General features: G+C 42.0%; 1 protein-coding gene across 2 annotated transcripts in view; it reads left to right on the forward strand.

The window, feature by feature from the left end:
• ADAMTS17 (ADAM metallopeptidase with thrombospondin type 1 motif 17) overlaps positions 1 to 18,746 on the forward strand; it is a 178,226-nt gene that overhangs the window by 136,076 nt on the left and 23,404 nt on the right. For both annotated transcript variants that reach the window (XM_065847356.2, XM_065847357.2), the window contains 2 exons: positions 4,360 to 4,519; positions 6,513 to 6,648. In XM_065847356.2, coding sequence (XP_065703428.1) covers positions 4,360 to 4,519; positions 6,513 to 6,648 — 296 coding nt within the window. The remainder of the gene's footprint in view (positions 1 to 4,359; positions 4,520 to 6,512; positions 6,649 to 18,746) is intronic.

The raw sequence follows: 18,746 nt of genomic DNA on the forward strand, positions 1-18,746 counted from the left end.
GGTATTTGCGAAAATATCTTCTCAGCTTACGCCAGAACTTATTCTGCATTTAAACACGCTGTTGCTCTAACAGAAGAGGTGCAGATTTGGCATGTACAGATGACACATGTGAATTTGAGCCTCCATAGTGACTTAGTTACACACATAAATGTTTCTTGTTTTCTTTATATTTTTTTTTTTTTTCATTTTTAAGGTGTTCTTGAAAGTTTTTCCTATTGTTCAATACAGTCCTTCTGCTAACCAGGCATTTAATTTTATAAATAGTCATATGGCGGCTGTATGAGAACAGGCGTGACAAGAAGAACAGGATCATAGTCCCAGTTTTGTCACTAATGGGCGATGTGACTCATGAGCCAGTCCCTTAATGTTGGTGGTAACCTTAATGTTTCTCTCTGTAAAATAGCTGTAATAATGCCTGTCTCATGTATGTGTTACTAGTAGAAAGTCTGTAAAAAACTTTACAGTTTCTATAGTGAGGTTTGCATACAAACATAAGGTATTTTAATGTATGCATTGTTTCCTGTAACTTTTTTATCCAATCGCATATTTCTGTGTGCTGTTTCTTTTCCTTATGACTTTTTGCTATGGAAGGCTATCTGTAAGTACTGCTAAAAATCAGGTGTCTCTCCCTTTCCTCACCTGAACTTTTTGGCTTGCTGGTGTTCATTGTGCAACATTTCGTGGCCCAGTTTGAAAAGCTCAAAATTTTCGTGAACTTTTCGTGCACATACAAAATAATCACAATACTCCAGTCTGTCAGTGCTTTCTCTGTGTCAAAATATTGGCTTCCTGACTCAGCCATGGAAGTCAAGGTCTGCCCACACAAGTGAGGTGTATACAGGAGCCTTCTTCATCATCAGAAAAATCACCTTTTCACAGTATCACAGTATCACAGTATGTTTGGGATTGGAAGGGACCTCAAAAGATCATCTAGTCCAATCCCCCTGCTGGAGCAGGAACGCCTAGGTGAGGTCACACAGGAATGTGTCCAGGCGGGCTTTGAATGTCTCCAGGGAAGGAGACTCCACACCTCCCTGGGCAGCCTGTTCCAGTGCTCTGTTACCCTCACTGAGAAGAAGTTCTTTCTCAAATTTAAGTGGAACCTCTTGTGTTCCAGCTTGATCCCATTGCCCCTTGTCCTGTCATTGTTTGCCACTGAGAAGAGCCTGACTCCATCCTCGTGGCACTCACCCTTTATATATTTATAAACATTAATAAGGTCACCCCTCAGTCTCCTCTTCTCCAAACTAAAGAGCCCCAGCTCCCTCAGCCTTTCTTCATAAGGGAGATGCTCCACTCCCTTAATCATCTTTGTTGCCCTACGCTGGACCCTCTCCAGCAGTTCCCTGTCTTTCTTGAACTGAGGGGCCCAGAACTGGACACAATATTCCAGATGGGGTCTCACCAGGGTGGAGTAGAGGGGAAGGAGGACCTCTCTCGATCTACTGGCCACCCCCCTTGTAATACACCCAAGGATGCCATTAGCCTTCCTGGCCACAAGGGCACAGTGCTGGCTACTTGACTTTAGCCTTAAGATAAGTCTTCCCTCCTGAAACTAGGACTCTGGCAAAGTGTCTTGTACTACGAAGGTCTTCCTAATGTCATGTAAGAAAAAGGGGTTGCACAGGTGCCATTTGTGAAGATGCTGTGCAGGGTTCCTTTGCCAGCTCTTGGAACCTTCCAGGGTGTTACTTGGTTGAGTTGTACTGCAGTCAGATCTGGTACCAGCATTTTGCAGACTTCAGCATTAGTAGAGATTTTTTTATAAAGAAATACTCATTTCCCCTTCATTAAGGAGTAAGTAACTAACATAGGAAACTAGTAATTATGAGGTTCTCCATGAGTATCCTTTCCAGGTACAGACTGGTGTTTTCAGCAGATATGAGCAGAGGAAATTTTCCTTCTTCACCTTCCTCCCCAGAAATGATTAAAAAGGAGGAAAGCAGAAGTTGCCAGACCACTAAAAAAGCTCGTGGCTTAAAATCATGGCCAGTCATAAACAAAGCACACGTGAAGTATTTTCTTCAAATCAGATATTAATGTTTTCCTTGATACAGGGTACTGGGTTTCATGCTTTCCATGCAAGAAAGGCAGGATGGTTACCAGTTACCTCTAAATAGAAAACTTGTTCAAACAGTGGTGAAATACACTGGACTGACAAAGAGCCAGAAGCTTCAGTCAGTCCATTGTGACCTGCATTTGAAACCAATTATGCACACACACCCCAATTATATATGGCTACAAAATTGCATGAAATTGGTTTCATATGGGCCTTCAGATTCACTAGTCTTGCACCCATATTGAGATAATAAGGATTTCTTTTTAGCTGCTTTTTAATACTTGAGGCATTTCTCCAACTGCATTGGTATAAGTATATTTCTTGGAGAACTTAATGTGTGCGTAACTGGGCCTGTGCTAGACCTCCTCCTGGCAGCGGAGGACAACCAAACATACAAAGCTGATTGATCAGTTCTGTAGAACAAGCTGTGTCTCATGCACTTAAAGAAAGCCAGAGCGGGACTTGCATTCTCTGTCTCTGACTGCCTGGTATTCTGAATTGTGTTAAAACAAAAGAAAAAACATTCAACTTTGAAACTGTAATGGTGACTGGCTAGTTTCAACCTTGATATTCAGTTCTGGTAGTAAGGCTCCCTATGTAGCTGAAGAAAAATCATATTTTTCTCCCCACATTTTCTGGAAGGCACGTTCCTGCCCAAGGTTATGCACTGTGCAGAGCAACTCAGGGGTGCTAAGTTTGTGTAGCCCCACAGTGTTCACTGCACAGACCTCCAGGACATCGATGCCTGCAAGCTGGACCCCTTCCTTCTGCACATGTGGTTATTTTTCTGGTTAAATGAGCTTATGACAGCTTTAGTAAGATTATTGGTTAAGTAGGAGCGATTTCTGCCAATCTAATGGGAAACAATTATTGTCAAGAGAAAACAGCACTTGCAAATTTGCCTTTTTTAATTGAGGAGCTGCTTGCTTATGATAGCTCTGCTTGAAGTATCTTCTTTGATAAGGTGCTGCTCCTATTTCAGCAGGTGACAAGAGCCAGCAGAATTCACCTGTCTAATGCTGCTGAGATTATGGGATAATAACTATAAGTGAGGCTAAAGCCACATGATCGACATTACAGTAGTGCTTCTATGGCATCTGTTAATAGTGTGGTAACTCGGATTCCATGGGCCTCATACTCCATTGGATGTCTTTTAATCACTTCTGACTCAAGGCAGTGAAAGGGAGAGCCAAACAAAGGCCAAAATGTAAATTAAAACATGACGAGAATTGTCATCTACCTATGGTGAAAAATTAATCATTTTCTCTGTTCCTCTGCCTTTTTTAATAGTCAGCGAGTTTTGGAGTAATAACGCTAGAGATATCACATATGCCTCCATAGGAAATAATCAGCCTGCTGTTGGAAGCAGGTTTCACCTTCCTCTAGAAATACTCAGAGTATGAAAAAATATACGTTGCCAGAAGCTGTATGATATGGCTCTTCCTTGTCAGCCTCAGGTTTCTGAGACAATAAAATCCTGTTCCTACAGCTTGTCAGCAGGAATAGACATCAGCAGGAAGAGACATGCTCAGTTTGAGTGCCACATTTCCCAGGAGGCATGTGACTTTTTTTTTTGCATTAGTTGTTTTTAGTTTGAGAAGGATCACCTTGTTCCTCCAAATGTGTCAGAAACATTTCTGCCTTCAAGCCAGGGACTGCTGCAGCCCAGCTCAAACGCAACCGTAAATGCTGCAGCTCACAGAATCACACAATGGTTGAAGTCGAAAGGAACTTCTGAAGATTCTCTTGTCCAAACCCCCTACTCCCGCAGGGTGGTGTAGAGCAGGCTGCCCAGGACTGTGATCCATAAACAGTACAGAGTTAACCCAGATTTTCCCCATTCTCTACAGAGGTGCTCAGCCATTAAGCATGAGTCTCTACATGAGGCTTGCAGACAACTTGCTTTCTAGAAAACAAGGGCAGGACAGGTATGATGAGTGACGTTTTAACTCTAGATGCTTATTAAAATAGTTATTATGTGAAAACTGCTGGTTTATTGCTTCCTGTTGTCTTACTATTTCTCTTTAGATAGCCAGTGGCCTGCTGATCACATTTGAGACTTAACTTTATGCACTGAATTCCAGGTTCAGAATAAGCAGTTATTGCTCCCGCAGATGCCCTGTTTTACCAATACCACTGTAATTTCAGGTTTCTAGATAAAGATTTGTTTGCCTTTCACAAGGTACTCATATTCTAGAAATATTGGCCCAAGACAGCATTTCCAGCATTACTGTCTCTGCAGTCTTGGCTTTCCCAGTACACAGTGTGTTGTAACAGCTTTCCTTTTCCTGCCGAACCAGGTGCTGCTATTTCATGACCAGAATTATGGAATTCATTATGAATACACAATTCCTGTAAACTATACTGCTGAAAACAGAAGCGAGCCAGAAAAGCAACAGGATTCTCTGTACATCTGGACACACAGCGGATGGGAAAGCTGCAGCGTGCAGTGTGGAGGAGGTAAGGCCATTTGGAAGCTTGGTGGGACTTGCAGGCCGGTGTTTGCAGATACCAGCCGTTAGAGAGGTGCCTGCAGAAGACAGTGTTGCCAAAGCATGAAGGAAATGGGCCATGTGAATGGATGTTGCCATAATGACCTCAAAGAAGAGCTTCTTCTCACCAGCTCTCCCAGCTATCATCCACGTCCCCACAGTTAATTTTCACCCAGCATTTTGGCAGGGACGTAGCTTTGTCGGCTCATTACCGTAAACTGGATCTGCACCTGGATCAGTGCTCCACGAATGGCTCAAGGCACCATGTGCAACCCCATATCTCAAATCTCCGTCACATTTTTGGAGCAGAATTTTCACAGGTGTTCAGGCATGTTCACCCAAAGACACTTCCTTCTCCAAGGATGAAATGGGGGCAGCGCTGCTGTGACAGCTCCTGGAGATTGCATCAGATGCTCTGAATGTGGGATGGACTTTCTGGGAATACATGAGCACATTGCAAATCATGCTGTTCAGATGATCCCTGGGATGTGCTGAGACAGATTTGTTGAAACCCTGGGGGGAACTGACGTCTGTGAAACCATAGACTGGTTTGTCAGCCACTGTCCATTGAATTTTCAGTGTGGGATGAAGTAGGTTTTTCCCTGAGGAAAATGGATAATTTCCATGCATTCTGGCCAGTCTTTCTTCACCAGTAGACCCACTTTATTTATCATATCATGTGACACAAGGAGAGAGTGCTCATCTTCACATTTGCAGGCTCACTGCCCTCAGTGCAGTGAAGTCATGTTTGTTGTTTTTTTTCTCTAAATAGAAATCATTTTTAAATGGACACTTATGTTTTAAAATAATATAATTTCTTAGAGCCATTAAACTTTCACAGGAATTAGCAGGAAAATTGTTTGTGGCTCTTTTGATTTGTGTTGCAAGGTTGTCACATCTTCGAATCAAGTCAGTACCTGGCAATATAGCTCCCACAAGTAGTAGCTTGGATGACAATTGATCTCAAATACTTTGGTTGTCAGATGCTTTTACTACTTACCTGAGCTGGGAAGAGCCTTTTTCCTTCCAGGTAGACTTTTACAAATTTTTTACTAACAGAATTTGAGGTTTTTTTTATTATGTACTGCAGATAATGGATGAACTCAATTTGATGCAGACTCAGGATTAAGAAGAAGAGCTGAGGAACCAAAATAATTAGCAATAAGGCAAAGTCACATGGTGCAGAGATGGCATTTTCCTTGTCACATCTGGTCACTGTCATGCTGTCCTATAGCACAGCTTTCCTGAACCCTGAGGGCCACACCGCTGCCCTGAAAATCCTGATGCACAGAGATGTGAGAAATGCTGACCGCTCCTGAGATGTTTCCTGTTGGCAGTGTTTTTAAAGTACTATGTCTGGAGGACCAGAAGATAAGAAAAAAAATTAGCTTGGTGGCTTAATTAATTTCACCTCTTGGTGAAACACACACAAGCCCAGTTTATCACTCTTGAACTCGGTCACTCCTTTTCAACGTCTCTTCCTGACTGGGGAGCAGCAGGAGGCAGCTGTCCTGTCATTATCAGTCATGGAGTGGTAGGTGGTTGTGTGGCTTCAGGTTACACAGCTGGAACATCGGTCCGAGGTGATTACAGGGCACAGCTACATGTGGAGGAGGAACCAGAAATGAAAGCAAATTGTTTTCAAGATTGTTTCCACTTTAAACACTAGAAAGAGAAAGCCCAATGTGTTGTTCCTGTGAAGCACACAATCTCACAATTATTGGGGAAAGATTTGTAGCTTTTCTGAAAAAAACAAAAACAAAACCAAACAAAAACCAACAGAACAGTACTGAGACAAGACAGAAGTGGGAAATAAGATTGCTTGCAGAGATGGTAGGTCTGTGTAGATTACATCTTGTAGACATAGCAGGGAGCTTTTGAGTTTCGGTTAGCTGGTTGACATGGTTTTGTTCTTAGCCACTGGTTACCTTTTTCAGAGTTATTTTTTATTTGACTTGCAGGTGAACGGAAAACCATTGTGTCCTGTACTCGAATTATTAACAAGACCATGACACTGGTGAATGACAGTGACTGCCAACGAGTGAATCGCCCCGAGCCCCAGGTCAGGAAATGTAACACACACCCCTGCCAGTCACGGTAAGGAGTTAAAAAATAAAACCCAGTATCCTTTTTCTTCATAAATTGCCTATTTCCAAAGCTGCCATCTGGTGAACATGATGGAAATGTCTAAAAGTATTGGGACATATTGTTAGCCATGGTAACCAGCTGTAATATTCATTTCCTTTTGTTGAGCAGGTCAGATTTTCATTACCTCAGAGTCCATTTAATTTGTGGCCAGTAAGGCCAGATTCCACACAAGCTGTCTTCCCGTATTGTTTGGGGATGGTTTTCTTTTTCCCTTGGCTGCCTCCTGGGTGACAGAGCAGCTTGCAATGTAAGACTACAGTGCAGTGACTGCATATCTAACCTTTTTGTAATTTTGAATCAGCACAGAGTAGGGTCTGATTAATTATCAAACAGTGCTACAAAATCCCTGTGAACAACTCACAGCCTTCAAGCTGCTATAGCTGACCTGCTGTGTTGTGTGCTGGATCTGTATTGGCATCATTCAGACTGGGAGTCTCTAGGCAACAAGTGTCTCTTCTTTGTATGAACTTTATACAGTATCTAGAAACACCTGCATAGTTTTGGAAACATACTTGAATGTTGCTGTAGTCAAGAAGTTATGATGAAGCTGATTTTAGATGCTTTCCTCACTACTTTGCTTTTCTGCATTAGTAGGAGTAATTAGAGATCTAATAGTGATAAGTTCTAAAAATAATAAAAAGCTCTCTTTGTAGTTTAGCAAGTACTTTTAGCTGAATTAATTGTGATCTGCAATGTATATATTTATTAAAAAAAAAAAAAAGAAAAAAAAAAAAGAAAAATATATTTCTGTCCAAAATGACAAAATGCAGGAAGGCAGATTAATTTGTTCAGTTTGTCTGCTAACAAAAGGTTCACTCTCTCTCTGCAGTAATGTTCAGCATTGTGGAGTAGTGTAGATGCTCCATTTTTAATAGTAGTTAGAAAACAAAATCAATATAGGATAAAGCTCAACCATATCTAAAAAAGCATATTCAAAACAACCTGCTATCTGTTGCATCTTGTATAATAAGATATAAGCTACTCCTGCTGGCAGAAACAATAGGGAGAATGAGAAACAGCACACTTCCTTCTAATTAGACCTGCACTCTGATTAAAGTGCCCTGAAGCAGGAAAATCCAGTGTCAGGTAATCCATCAATAAGGCTGGGCCGTTCCAGGTGTCGTTTTTTGTCTGCACTGCCTCTTATTGCTGCTGCACCATATTGTGGCCACACTGCTCTCAGTGCTACTGAAAGGTATAATGAGATACCTGTGTGCATCTGGGTGTGTAAGGAGAGCCAGGCTCTCAATGACTTCAAGGAAACAGCTGTCATTTCCATGAGGAAGTTTCCTAAATTCAGCGATGCTCAGATTTCTGTCGTGTCATTCTCTCAGAAAGGCAGAAACAAAGAGCATCAGCATGAAATTTCGTGTAGACCTTTTGTGAAACCATTAGGAGGAGACTGGAGTGAACCCAGGCAGGTGTATGGAGGGGTTCCAGGTGTTAGGGATTAAGAAAAGCAGCTTACAGGGCTCTGGAAGAAGTAGTCAGCTTCTGCCTCTGCTAGCTGAGGGCAACAAAGGGAGATCTCGGCCACCAGGTCTGTCAGTGCCGTGAGACCCACTGTGCTGTTTCTCAATGGGTTCTCCATGACCCTCAGCCCCTGGTGAAGTCTCCTCTTTGTTGCACACTTTCATCATGACCTTGCTGCCTGTCCAGGCAGTGACAGTGGCTTAGGTTAAATCACACAAAACCTCCTGGGAAAAGAATGCTCTGTTCCTGTATCCAGACCATGTTGTTTTGTGGATTCCAAGATATCTCTTCTATATGGAGTTACCAGGCAATATATAGACACAATTTAGCACAGTTGTCCCCAGGAGCAATTAGCACTGGCACGGTGGTACTCTCATCGGTCCATGTTTTGTCAGAGCAATGACAGTGAACACCAAATGTGCTTAGTACCCGTAAAGGCTACAAAATCCTTGCTGATGATCTGATAGACCACACTGTCTCACTCCCTCCGTGTAGACCACACTTTCACACTTAAAATGCTTTTGACTGGAAACATTTTCAGAAGCACATTCCCTCTGCCTCTGTAGAATTTAAATTTCCACTTGCGTTTGCCCACCCAGATATTAGAAATGCATGCTTAGCATATTCTCTGACCAAGAACATCTTAAAGAAACCATTCTCTTTCACCATGTCAATGCTTTTTTTATAAACCCTGAATTTGTTTTAGGGTTTCAAGTAAAATTATTGTAGCATCTTGTTACAATAAGGTCCTTTCCCATTTCCACTCAGACCTAAGCCCTTTACCTGAGTGCAGAAGAAGGAACAGTGTGTTCCTTTCTGTAGTATACCTGCTCTGTTTGGGGCATTTTGATCTACATTTACACTTTTACTCAAAATGTAAAAGAATCACCTTACAGAGAATTTAGGGAAGAACCTTATGGCCAGCACAGGACTGGGTGATAGGACATTCAGTCTGTGTTTCTCTTTTGGATGTGCTGTGTGACTTTAATTCTCTCTCCCACACCGTCCCTTTGCTTCCTCGCTCAGTCCATATATAATCTGGGTTGCATAGTCCTTGGGATGGAGTGAGATCATGTTGTATAAATGTAAGAAGAGGAGGAGCCTATTGCTGTTGAGATTGTAATAAAAAAAAAACCAAACAAACCAATAACATGTTACATATGTAAAGTGATCTGGAGAAAAAAAAATAGTACAATATTAATAACAGTGTCTTTCTTCCTGCACGATCCCAAAGTGCTTTGCAAATTATATATCCCTTTGAACTTCAGCCACCTCTTGGGAGAGCCAAATAGCGCAGGGGACAGTAGTTTCATGAGGCCAAGGAGAAGATTAGAGCTCTGCAACTCCAACCCAGCATCTGAAAAAAACATAACAGGTTTGAAAAAAGGATTGGATACACTGACATGTTTTAAAATTAAACGTCAGAGAACAGAATTTTCTTGAGGGTTGTGTTGAAACTGGCAAAAATAAAAGAATCTTTCATTCTTTATTATTGTTACTCTTTCACCTTTTAAAAAAATGCCTCTTTTTCTTCCTATTTTATTTTTTATGTTCCTTGACCCTCTTTTTCCATTAAATTCTTTACAGCTTCCTTTCCTGTCCCAACTGCACCCTATTAGCACCTCTTTATTCTAATCCTTTGCCTAGCTCTTTAGATATTTTTTACAAAACCCTGCTGTAACCAGATGGAATCTGGATTCTTGCATGCGGTGCGTATGGGTTGTTTCCAGCACACTGAACACCAACCCAAATATATAGGCAAGCCCAGCACTCATGTTGGCACAAGACTCAGAAATCACAGATCACATCAGCTGTTATTACTGAAAACATAGGTCGGCCAGTGGCCACACACTTCAGCATGCCTGGTTGGGTCTATGAATATGAAGTTGCTCCCCTCTAATGCAGGAAAAGAACCAAAAACACACAAAATTTCCCAACTGTTAGACTCGTAATGGTGTATGCAAACACCATTATTTTCTCTCCTCTTTGTTGTAATAGATTTGAATAGAGGTTGAGTTCTTTCAAAGACCTGCTGAGTATGTGGTGTTCCTACAGAGATGCTTAACAGCAGCATAAAAGCCAGAAATCCCTGCCTTCATCTACAGAAAACCACAGGAGACCCACGTCCTTATTTTTACTGTTTAGAACTTGAAAGTATCTCCTGAGTCCAAGGGTTAGTTTTCTGCTGCTACCAGCAGCAATTCATAAACTCCTTTCTGATTTTGCTCCACAGTCTCCTTCCCTCACTGGAAGGCTCCTCTGTGACCTAGCTGTCCATGTGGGTCAGGAGCTTTTATTTCCAGCCTTGATTATTCACTGTCATGTTTCAGCCATTTGTTCTTTCATCAGCTCTGTTCCTTGGCTTACACAGTATTTTCTCGCTACAGCTCTTTGCTGCATGATACAGCAAACCAGTGCATGTCCTCCTTCCATCATTTTGCTGGGCTAAATCCATGACTGTTGTTTAACTTCCTGTTGGATCAGAGACTGTGCATCAATCCTTCGTCCCCTTGGTCACCTTAGTCACTTTCTCTCCTGGTGCTCTAATTTACATTATGTAAATTCAAAATTTTGAGTGTATAAGTGACCAGAAGTGTATGGAGAATCCCAGTCTCAGTGCAGTCTGGCCCTTATAGTCACATTCGTACTCTCTTGTCCTCATTGGCAGTCACTCTCCTGATACGTGCTTTGCTTTTTTCATGGCTGCATTATATTTGTGGCTTACAGTCATTCTAGATGTTTTCCTCCTCATTTGTTTCAACATATGACTCCTACTTTAACACAGAAATGCCTGTTATGGTCCCTAAGCACGCAACCTTCACTGTGTGCAGTTAATTGTCATGCTATCTCTGTTATTGCAGTACTCAAGGTTATTCAGTTCTTCCTGTATGACATCCTCATCCTCTGTTGCATTGACAGTGCTTCTAGGTTTTGTATTGTCAGCATTTTTCCTGATTTTTCAGTTTTCTTCTTTTTGTGTCAAGGTCATTAATGAACATACTAAATTAGATCAAATGCAAGACATCTTTCAGGAAATCCACTGGTAACTAATCTGAATTCCTTTGATACCTGATATTTCTTTACAGCATTACACTGTGGCCTGCTCTCACCTGCCATATGATTTACACATTGATATCCATGTTTCCCAGCATATCACCAGTTTTTCTAACTTACATGTGCATTTCCAGTGCAGCAAAAGGAGTTCTTTACTGATAACCAAATAGATTAAATCTACCACGCTTCCTTTGTCTGGAAAAGTTGTTATTTTAATCAAAGAAATACAGCCAATGAGTTTTGCCTGGAGGATACCCTACGTTGCATCCATTTACCACTATGTCCTTGGTTATTGTTTCCCTCCAAATCTGCTCTAAAAACTGGCACGCTGCTGGGGTCAGGTCTGTGGTTGTGTGGATCTCTTCTCCTTCTCTTCCCTTCTCTCTCCTTCCTCTCTTCCTCTCTTCTTCCCCTTTCACTTTTCCATCCATGGACTGGAATCCGACATCATTCTCTCCAAGGGCTTATGCATCACAGTGATACCTGCTGGGGAAAAAATGAAGCCAGTTCAGGGTAAGCCAAGGTGTCAGCTGGCTCAGCACCACAAGCACCTGCCCAAAAGGCTGGTGACCTCTCAAAGCACAGTGCCTCAGTGTCTGATGGTTGATAGTGCCCATTGCTTTGCTTCCTGGACTGATTTAAGCTCATGGTTCTGATCTGTATGATCCCTGCTATCTGAGAGCCCACCTTTCCCTTTAGAGCCCACCATATACCTCTGACAGCACCTTGGTTAACAGCCCAAGAATACAGAAATCAGTCAGTGTCCCTGATTCTGGTCTGTTTGCACCATATTTATTTGTGTTATCATCCAGGGAGATGGGGAGCAGAACAGTTTTGAGTTTATTTTGTGAGGTGAAAGTCTTGCAAATAATAGAATTGGGGGGGGGAACAGTATGATGGAAAACTCCTTGAGAATGTTAGCAAATTACTTGCAGGGCTGTATGGAAATTATACTAAATTGGAGGGACATATTGGGAGTGTCTGTTAGCTGAAGGGACTGAGCTAGACATTTAATGCTTCCAAATGGTTATGTTCTTTCATTAGTGCAGTCGGATTCTTTTGGAACCTGTACAAATGTTTATCATCCATAAAGTCCAGTGGCAATGAGCTCAAAACCTTATCTGTGCTTTGTGCTAAGAAACATCTCCTTTGGTGTGTTTTGAATTTGGTTACATGAAAAAAAAAAAGAAGGAACAGCCATGGGGAGGGTTTCAAATCATTTTAGCCTGGAAATCTGGCATAAACAGTAATGTTAGCACCCTCTGATCCAAGGAGGCACCACGTAAGAGCTCATTTTGAAGTATTTCCCAAAACTGGAGTTGGGATCTCTAGAATCTGTTTGAGCTTAATGAATTTGCCAGGACTGTGCTGGACACTGTGCGAGCCACGGTGGCTGCAGGCGGCTGAGCGAGCGGGCGATGCTGCGCCCTGGTGGCAGCTCCTCAGTGAACCCGGCCGGGGCTGCTGGCCACGGGCAGTGCTGAGGGTCTCCCCCAGGTCTTGCAGGAGTAGAAGCCAAATCCTGTAGACCGGAAAGTCTGAGACACTTCTGGATACCTTCGTGAGTGAGTAGCTGCTGTCTTGTCATGGGCACATCTGGTTATCACCAGCCACTAGAAGGAGACAAAATCACTTGTGTTCCAGGTTGTAGGTGGTTCATTGAGTACAACAGCAATGAACAATCAGTAGGTAATTAGCTACTGAAAGACAAAAAGATTTTTTTTAAACAAATCCAGAAATTCAACTAAATGAAGCAATTCTGGAAGAAAAGTAAGATAAGGCTTGGGAACAGAGACTAGAATGAGGGCTTATTGGCTGCTGCTGAATGCATTTAAATCAAATAATTCAAGGTGACTTGCTAGAGCAGAAACTAATTTGGCGTCAGTTTTAACATGGAGTCAAGAGAGAGGTTTCATAGCTTTGGTGTAAACGCCCACGCTGGCTTACATCACAGTTATAATGTTTGATTCAACCACCTTATGGTTAAACATTTCCTTGTTTTAAAATGTTAAATGATCTGTGTTGCTTTGGTTTGAGGCTCTTCAGGCCAAGTGTAGTCTTTACCCACAAAGTAGGATTAGCAGGATAATCTAGCAAAATATTTAATTGTGAAATTCACTCCTACTGCTGCCTGCTGTGGTGCTCTTCACACTGTTTTCAGCCTTTGGTATGAGCTAAGGAAAAGGCACCGCCTTCCTGGAAAGGCAGGAAATAGAGCTGGACACCAGTTGTCCCATCAAAGATACACCAGCCATGGATCAGGGTAGGGATAACTCGCTGCAAAAGGGCTCTGAAAATGCTGATTTCTGTGCCTTGATGTAGCGAGGCAGCTGCCAGCAAGGACACCTTCTCACACCAACGCCACGGCAAGTCCTCAGAAACCGAGTTATGGTGATCTGCGTGTAAATTATAAAACATTATCCTGTGGCTGATCTTATAATTGGTGGGAAATTTTCAAAAATAAAGCTGTCAAAATGATAATCACTAGAGAAAAAAAAAAGAAACCTGTGTGAGTGAAAGTTGGCAAGTCTGTTAGCAGAATGACTACTGTACTGGAAAATTACTGAGCACTGTTTATAAAGGCAATCAGACAGGAATGTTAGTCTTGGAGTCCTACGTTCGACATCAGCAGCTGTATTATTCTACTAGATTCCTTGTACTTCTTTCCAAAAAAACCCCAAACCTTCTAGTGACTGGGTGTAGCACAACCTGTTCCCAAAAGTCAAGATTCACCTGATTGTTTTGACCCCAGTACGGCAGAGAAATGGTGGAAAGTTTCAGAACTGTGTAGGGAGAGAAAGATACAATAGAAGATTGTGCATATTTCATGGAAATTATGAGTCCATTTGTAAACAGTGTTTTCTTGCTTCTACATATTCAAGCATGAATTTAGTTTGATAGCTGTAAGCAAAAAATATCTGTCAGTTCCATGTGACTGATTCTCAGAAATCTTTTCCAGTTCTCCTTGCTAAAATTATCCAATGTGAAATCCTGGCCCCACTGCAAGTCAGTCTGAGTTTTGCCCAACATCAATAGAGCCACAGTTTCACCCAGGTGCCTTGGAAAACTGAGAGTGAATTTGACATGATTTTGCATCACAAACTGGTGCTAAAGACAACCAGTGCTAACTAGACCTGGAGTTATCCTCACCTGTACATTAATCCAGCAGCGTATGTTAAACCAAAATGCATGCAATAAAATCTATTAGAAATAGGACCCTCAGATTAATCTGCTTTAGATTTAGGATGAGGGGTGATGGCTTTAAAATGAAAGAGAGGAGATTTAGATTAGATATGAGAAATTCTTCCCCATGAGGGTGGCGAGGTGCTGGAACAGGCTGCTCAGAGAACGCACCAGTTTTCCACAGATCTCAAGACAGAAATAACCAGGTGAAATGTGATGGGCTGCAATATTTACCCTAGAACATGTAATGGCTTTGTGTTATAAAAGGCTACAAATCTCTTGAGAAGTGACCTCACATCTTTAGATCGCACTCCTCCACCCTATCCTTCAGCCTTGACCCGTTTTATCTTCATAGCATTTTCTCCCAAATCCTTAGCTACAAGTCTTCATTTGCAGACATTCATCTCCCCTGGGTCTATGTACGTAGCACTGTAGACAATTCATTTCCTAGAAGATGTGGGAGTCTTAGGCAAGTAGGTAGAGTGGATAATTCAGGGTTAATGACTAATCCAGAAAGATCAAATGATGAACTGAACCTCCAAAATATATTTCAAGTTTGCCTCAGGGGCCTGACAGATAAGTGTTGCCAAAGCAGATTAGAAGAAGAACTCCCAATTCCTCTGCAGAGATACTGAGAGGTCAGAGGCTGAGGAAGACTCAGAAGACAAAGATTTAAAACAGCCATCTCAGATTGCATGTCCTGCCCATCCCAGCTTTTTGAGGCTATAGAAAAACACACCTTTCTGGACATTTTTTAGCTAGGAAGACAGCCACTGTACGGGTCAAAAAATCTGTGCTTAAAAGCTCATCACTTTCTTCCTAAATTTCACTGCTATCAGGGATCATCTAGCCCTTGAATCTTCTACAGAGAAAAGACTACAAACAATAATACTACAGGTAAAGCCATCCCTGTGGTTGAGAGAAAGATGAGTGTGTTTGTCCCATAAATCAGCACTTGTTGAAAAAATGAGATACTCTCCAGGGACTCCAACTCGAGCACTCACATGGGCCAGCAGGAGACAGGTTATAACCGGGGGGGAAAGACCAAACGGAAAAGACCTGTGTTGTCACAGCAATCCCTAAAATGAGTTTACAGGCTTAAAATCTAACTGGAAGACAAATGCTCTGTATGATATACACAGAACTTGGTGTACAACAGTTAATTGGCTTATGTACTAATACAGAGCAAATTTGGTGTTTTGAGTTAGAATACTGGAATTATTTTTACATTGCCATAAGAAAAATATTTACCGTTTTTAAAAAAATAAAAAGTTATTCTTAAACATATCCAGGTGTGTTCAAAGTGTGTAATGACAGTGCAGAGAGGAAACTCTTTCTATAGTGTAATTTAATAGTAACCATAATGTGATACTATTTGTTCATCACATTTTTGCTTCCCGTTGTGTATATTACTTGCAGATAGTAATCATACTAATACCTTGCTGCACATTCCTTTACCAAATATGAAACTGGCAGGATTTTTCATATTTAATCACTTTATCCATAAATCCCTTGTCTTTCCACTGTAGTTGTGAATGATGTTGTTGAAATATAGTTGCACTGATTCTGTGTCATATAGACGAGGTTCTTAGGTGCATAGTTTAATGCTAGATTTAGGTTATGGTTGGACTCGATGACCTTAATGGTCTCTTCCAACCAAAATGATTCTATGATTCTACGATTCTACAGGCACTAAAATAATATTTTCAGCTGCCTGTGAACGGCGCTTCAGGAGAACTGTGGGGGGAGCTCGGGGCACTGCCAGTACTGCGCATAGGACTCGCATCTACTTGCTTGCCAGATCATTTTTACGAGCCGTTGAACCAAGCTGAGTTTCCACTGAGAAGATGAAGTTTTGTCATCGAAGTGATCACCCCCTTGATGCCTTTGAATATAGCCCGCTTTACTGATATTACTATTATTCAATCATTTTATCTGTCACTGGTCTCTTGGATGTGAAACTAAACACATCACTTTAAAATATAAATTTCTAAGCATTGTGATTCCATGTTAGCAGCAGTTGTCACCAGTACAAGGGAGTGGGCTGTGAGGTTTTGAAGGTCCCTGACAGTGCAGAGTCACTTTATTTATAACTATTGGGCTTGGATCAGGGATGGACATCGTGGGTCGGTAGCTGAAACTGGCCATGCAGCTGCCACAAAAAAGCTGGAGGTTGTGTTTTCACCATAGGCACAACTTTGTATTGATTCCCTGGGTTTTCACTCATGCCCTGTGCAATCATTCCTCTCATGATTATGATAATATTTGTTTTCTCTGTGCCAGTTTTCCTGTTACACTCTGTGCTAGAGCGGCACTAACTAGAGAACACTGAACAGGGTAGAAATGAGGTGATTTCTCCCCTCCACAAAAGCAACAACAATAAAAAGGAATTTTCCTTCCTGAAAGGAAAGTCATAACCTTACTTCTTAAGGCATCTTGGAAATAGTTGGTACACTGCACACTGCCCATCCTAAATGCAAGCTCACAGGCAGTCTCTGCCAAGAATGCATTTTTATCTTTCTCCTTTGCTTTCAGTCCCTTTCCCTTTTTCTTTTGCCAGTGGCTGTAGATCACAGCGAGAGAGCACAGTGCTGAAGTGAGTATTAGTTCGGTGGAGTCTGTACAGAAACTGTGACTCACATTCAGCTCATAAAGCAAAGTCACTCATCCCCCTCCGTGCCCTTGCTGAGTGGTTCCTTCACCCAGATAGATAACTCGCTCCACATTTGCTGTGACAGGGTTGATATCAAGGGAGCCTGGCTATTAATTTTCATGAACACTGGTTTCTGCACTTCAAAGCTATTTTTGTCAGTCTTTCAGCCCTAGTATTCAATTACCCAGCTGGCATTTTCCCATTCCGTAAGCAAAATACCAAGCACTCGGCCAGAGAGATGCACCAAAACTGCTGTCTAGAGAAACACGTTTGGTTTCTTGCCAGCTGTTTTAGCCAACGCAAATTCGCAGATGTGTCAACTGCTTTAATGCACAGAAACATCTGAGTGGGGCCCTGTTCCACAAGAGACAGGTGGCCAGCCTGCCCAACCCCGTCCTGCCCAAACCAAATGGCTTCTGCCATCACTGTCAATGCGGTCGTCAGTGCTGTCACACTAGGTCATCAGTCACAGCATTTGGCAAACGAATTCATGACAATCACACCAATGAAGATGTTTCTACACACTGTGCTGAACTGATTTTTCCCTATTCAGGAATGAGAAGACGGGAAACAGTTGTTTGATTGATTGAGGAGAAGTTATGTGGCAACTTCAAAAGAAATGTGGTTAATAAGCTGGTACATACAGTGCTCTACCTGGACTACAGGATCCTTCGGGGAAAAAGAAATAATGTTTCTGAGCAGACTTGGTTTTGAGAATTCTTATTTAAGCCACTACAGACAACCCAGGATTGAGTGACAAGTAAAAGATTCATGGTATGAGGATACTAATCTAGATGACAATCCTAAATAACAGGTCAATTACCTGGTGAGAAAGGCATGATAGCTTTCCGGTGCAGGGTTATTGTTCCAGCCTTTCACTTCATACAGGAATTCCTGTAATTACAGAGAACATTGACAGATTGCAGGAAGTGTAAAGATCGATGCTGCTTGTTTTTAGGAAAAAAATCCTCCTGCCCTACATACCTCCTAATTCAGATTCTTCTTAGACATTTTATTCATCGCTGAGCCTTACACTGAGCTGGAAGACAGAGGGATGAGGATTCCTCATTTCTCATGTGTACCCATGGCTGGTGACCGCTCACAGCAGCAACACCTTCTTTCCTTGGGAGGAAGCCCAACACCTCACAACTTTGTGCTGGGTGTTTGCCAAAAGCTCTTAAAGACACATAGCAGAGCAAACAACACACACACACACACACACGAAAAAAAAGCCACGTATTTGTTCCCAGCACACTTTGATCAAAGGGGAAGGAAATGGCAACTGAAATGTGCTTACAAAGTAAATGAATCCCAAAGGCTCAGCAAAATGATGGGTATAGAGAAATACCCCCTGACCCCACCCAAACTGCGTTATGGCACATCCTTGTGAGCCACGGCAGCTTTGAAACAATCTTTTAGGATCCTTTCTGTAGGGAAAATGTTATCCTTTCAAGTACTTCTTGAGCCTTGGCAGTTAAGTGCAACTCACATTTTCTAAGAATGAGCATGGCCAGTTATTCTCCATTTTTGTGGCCCCTAAACCATGAACTTCAAACAGATGAGATTCCAGTTACACATCCTGGCAAGCCCAACTATGAAAAGCAAAATCTCTACCAGCAGCTGTGAGAGGGTGAACTGAAAGTGAACCAGGACTTGTCTTTGCATTGTAATGGTCTGGGTTGTA

The sequence above is a fragment of the Patagioenas fasciata genome, chromosome 12 (genome assembly GCF_037038585.1).
Source record: "Patagioenas fasciata isolate bPatFas1 chromosome 12, bPatFas1.hap1, whole genome shotgun sequence".
In the NCBI taxonomy this organism is placed as follows: Eukaryota; Metazoa; Chordata; class Aves; order Columbiformes; family Columbidae; genus Patagioenas; species Patagioenas fasciata.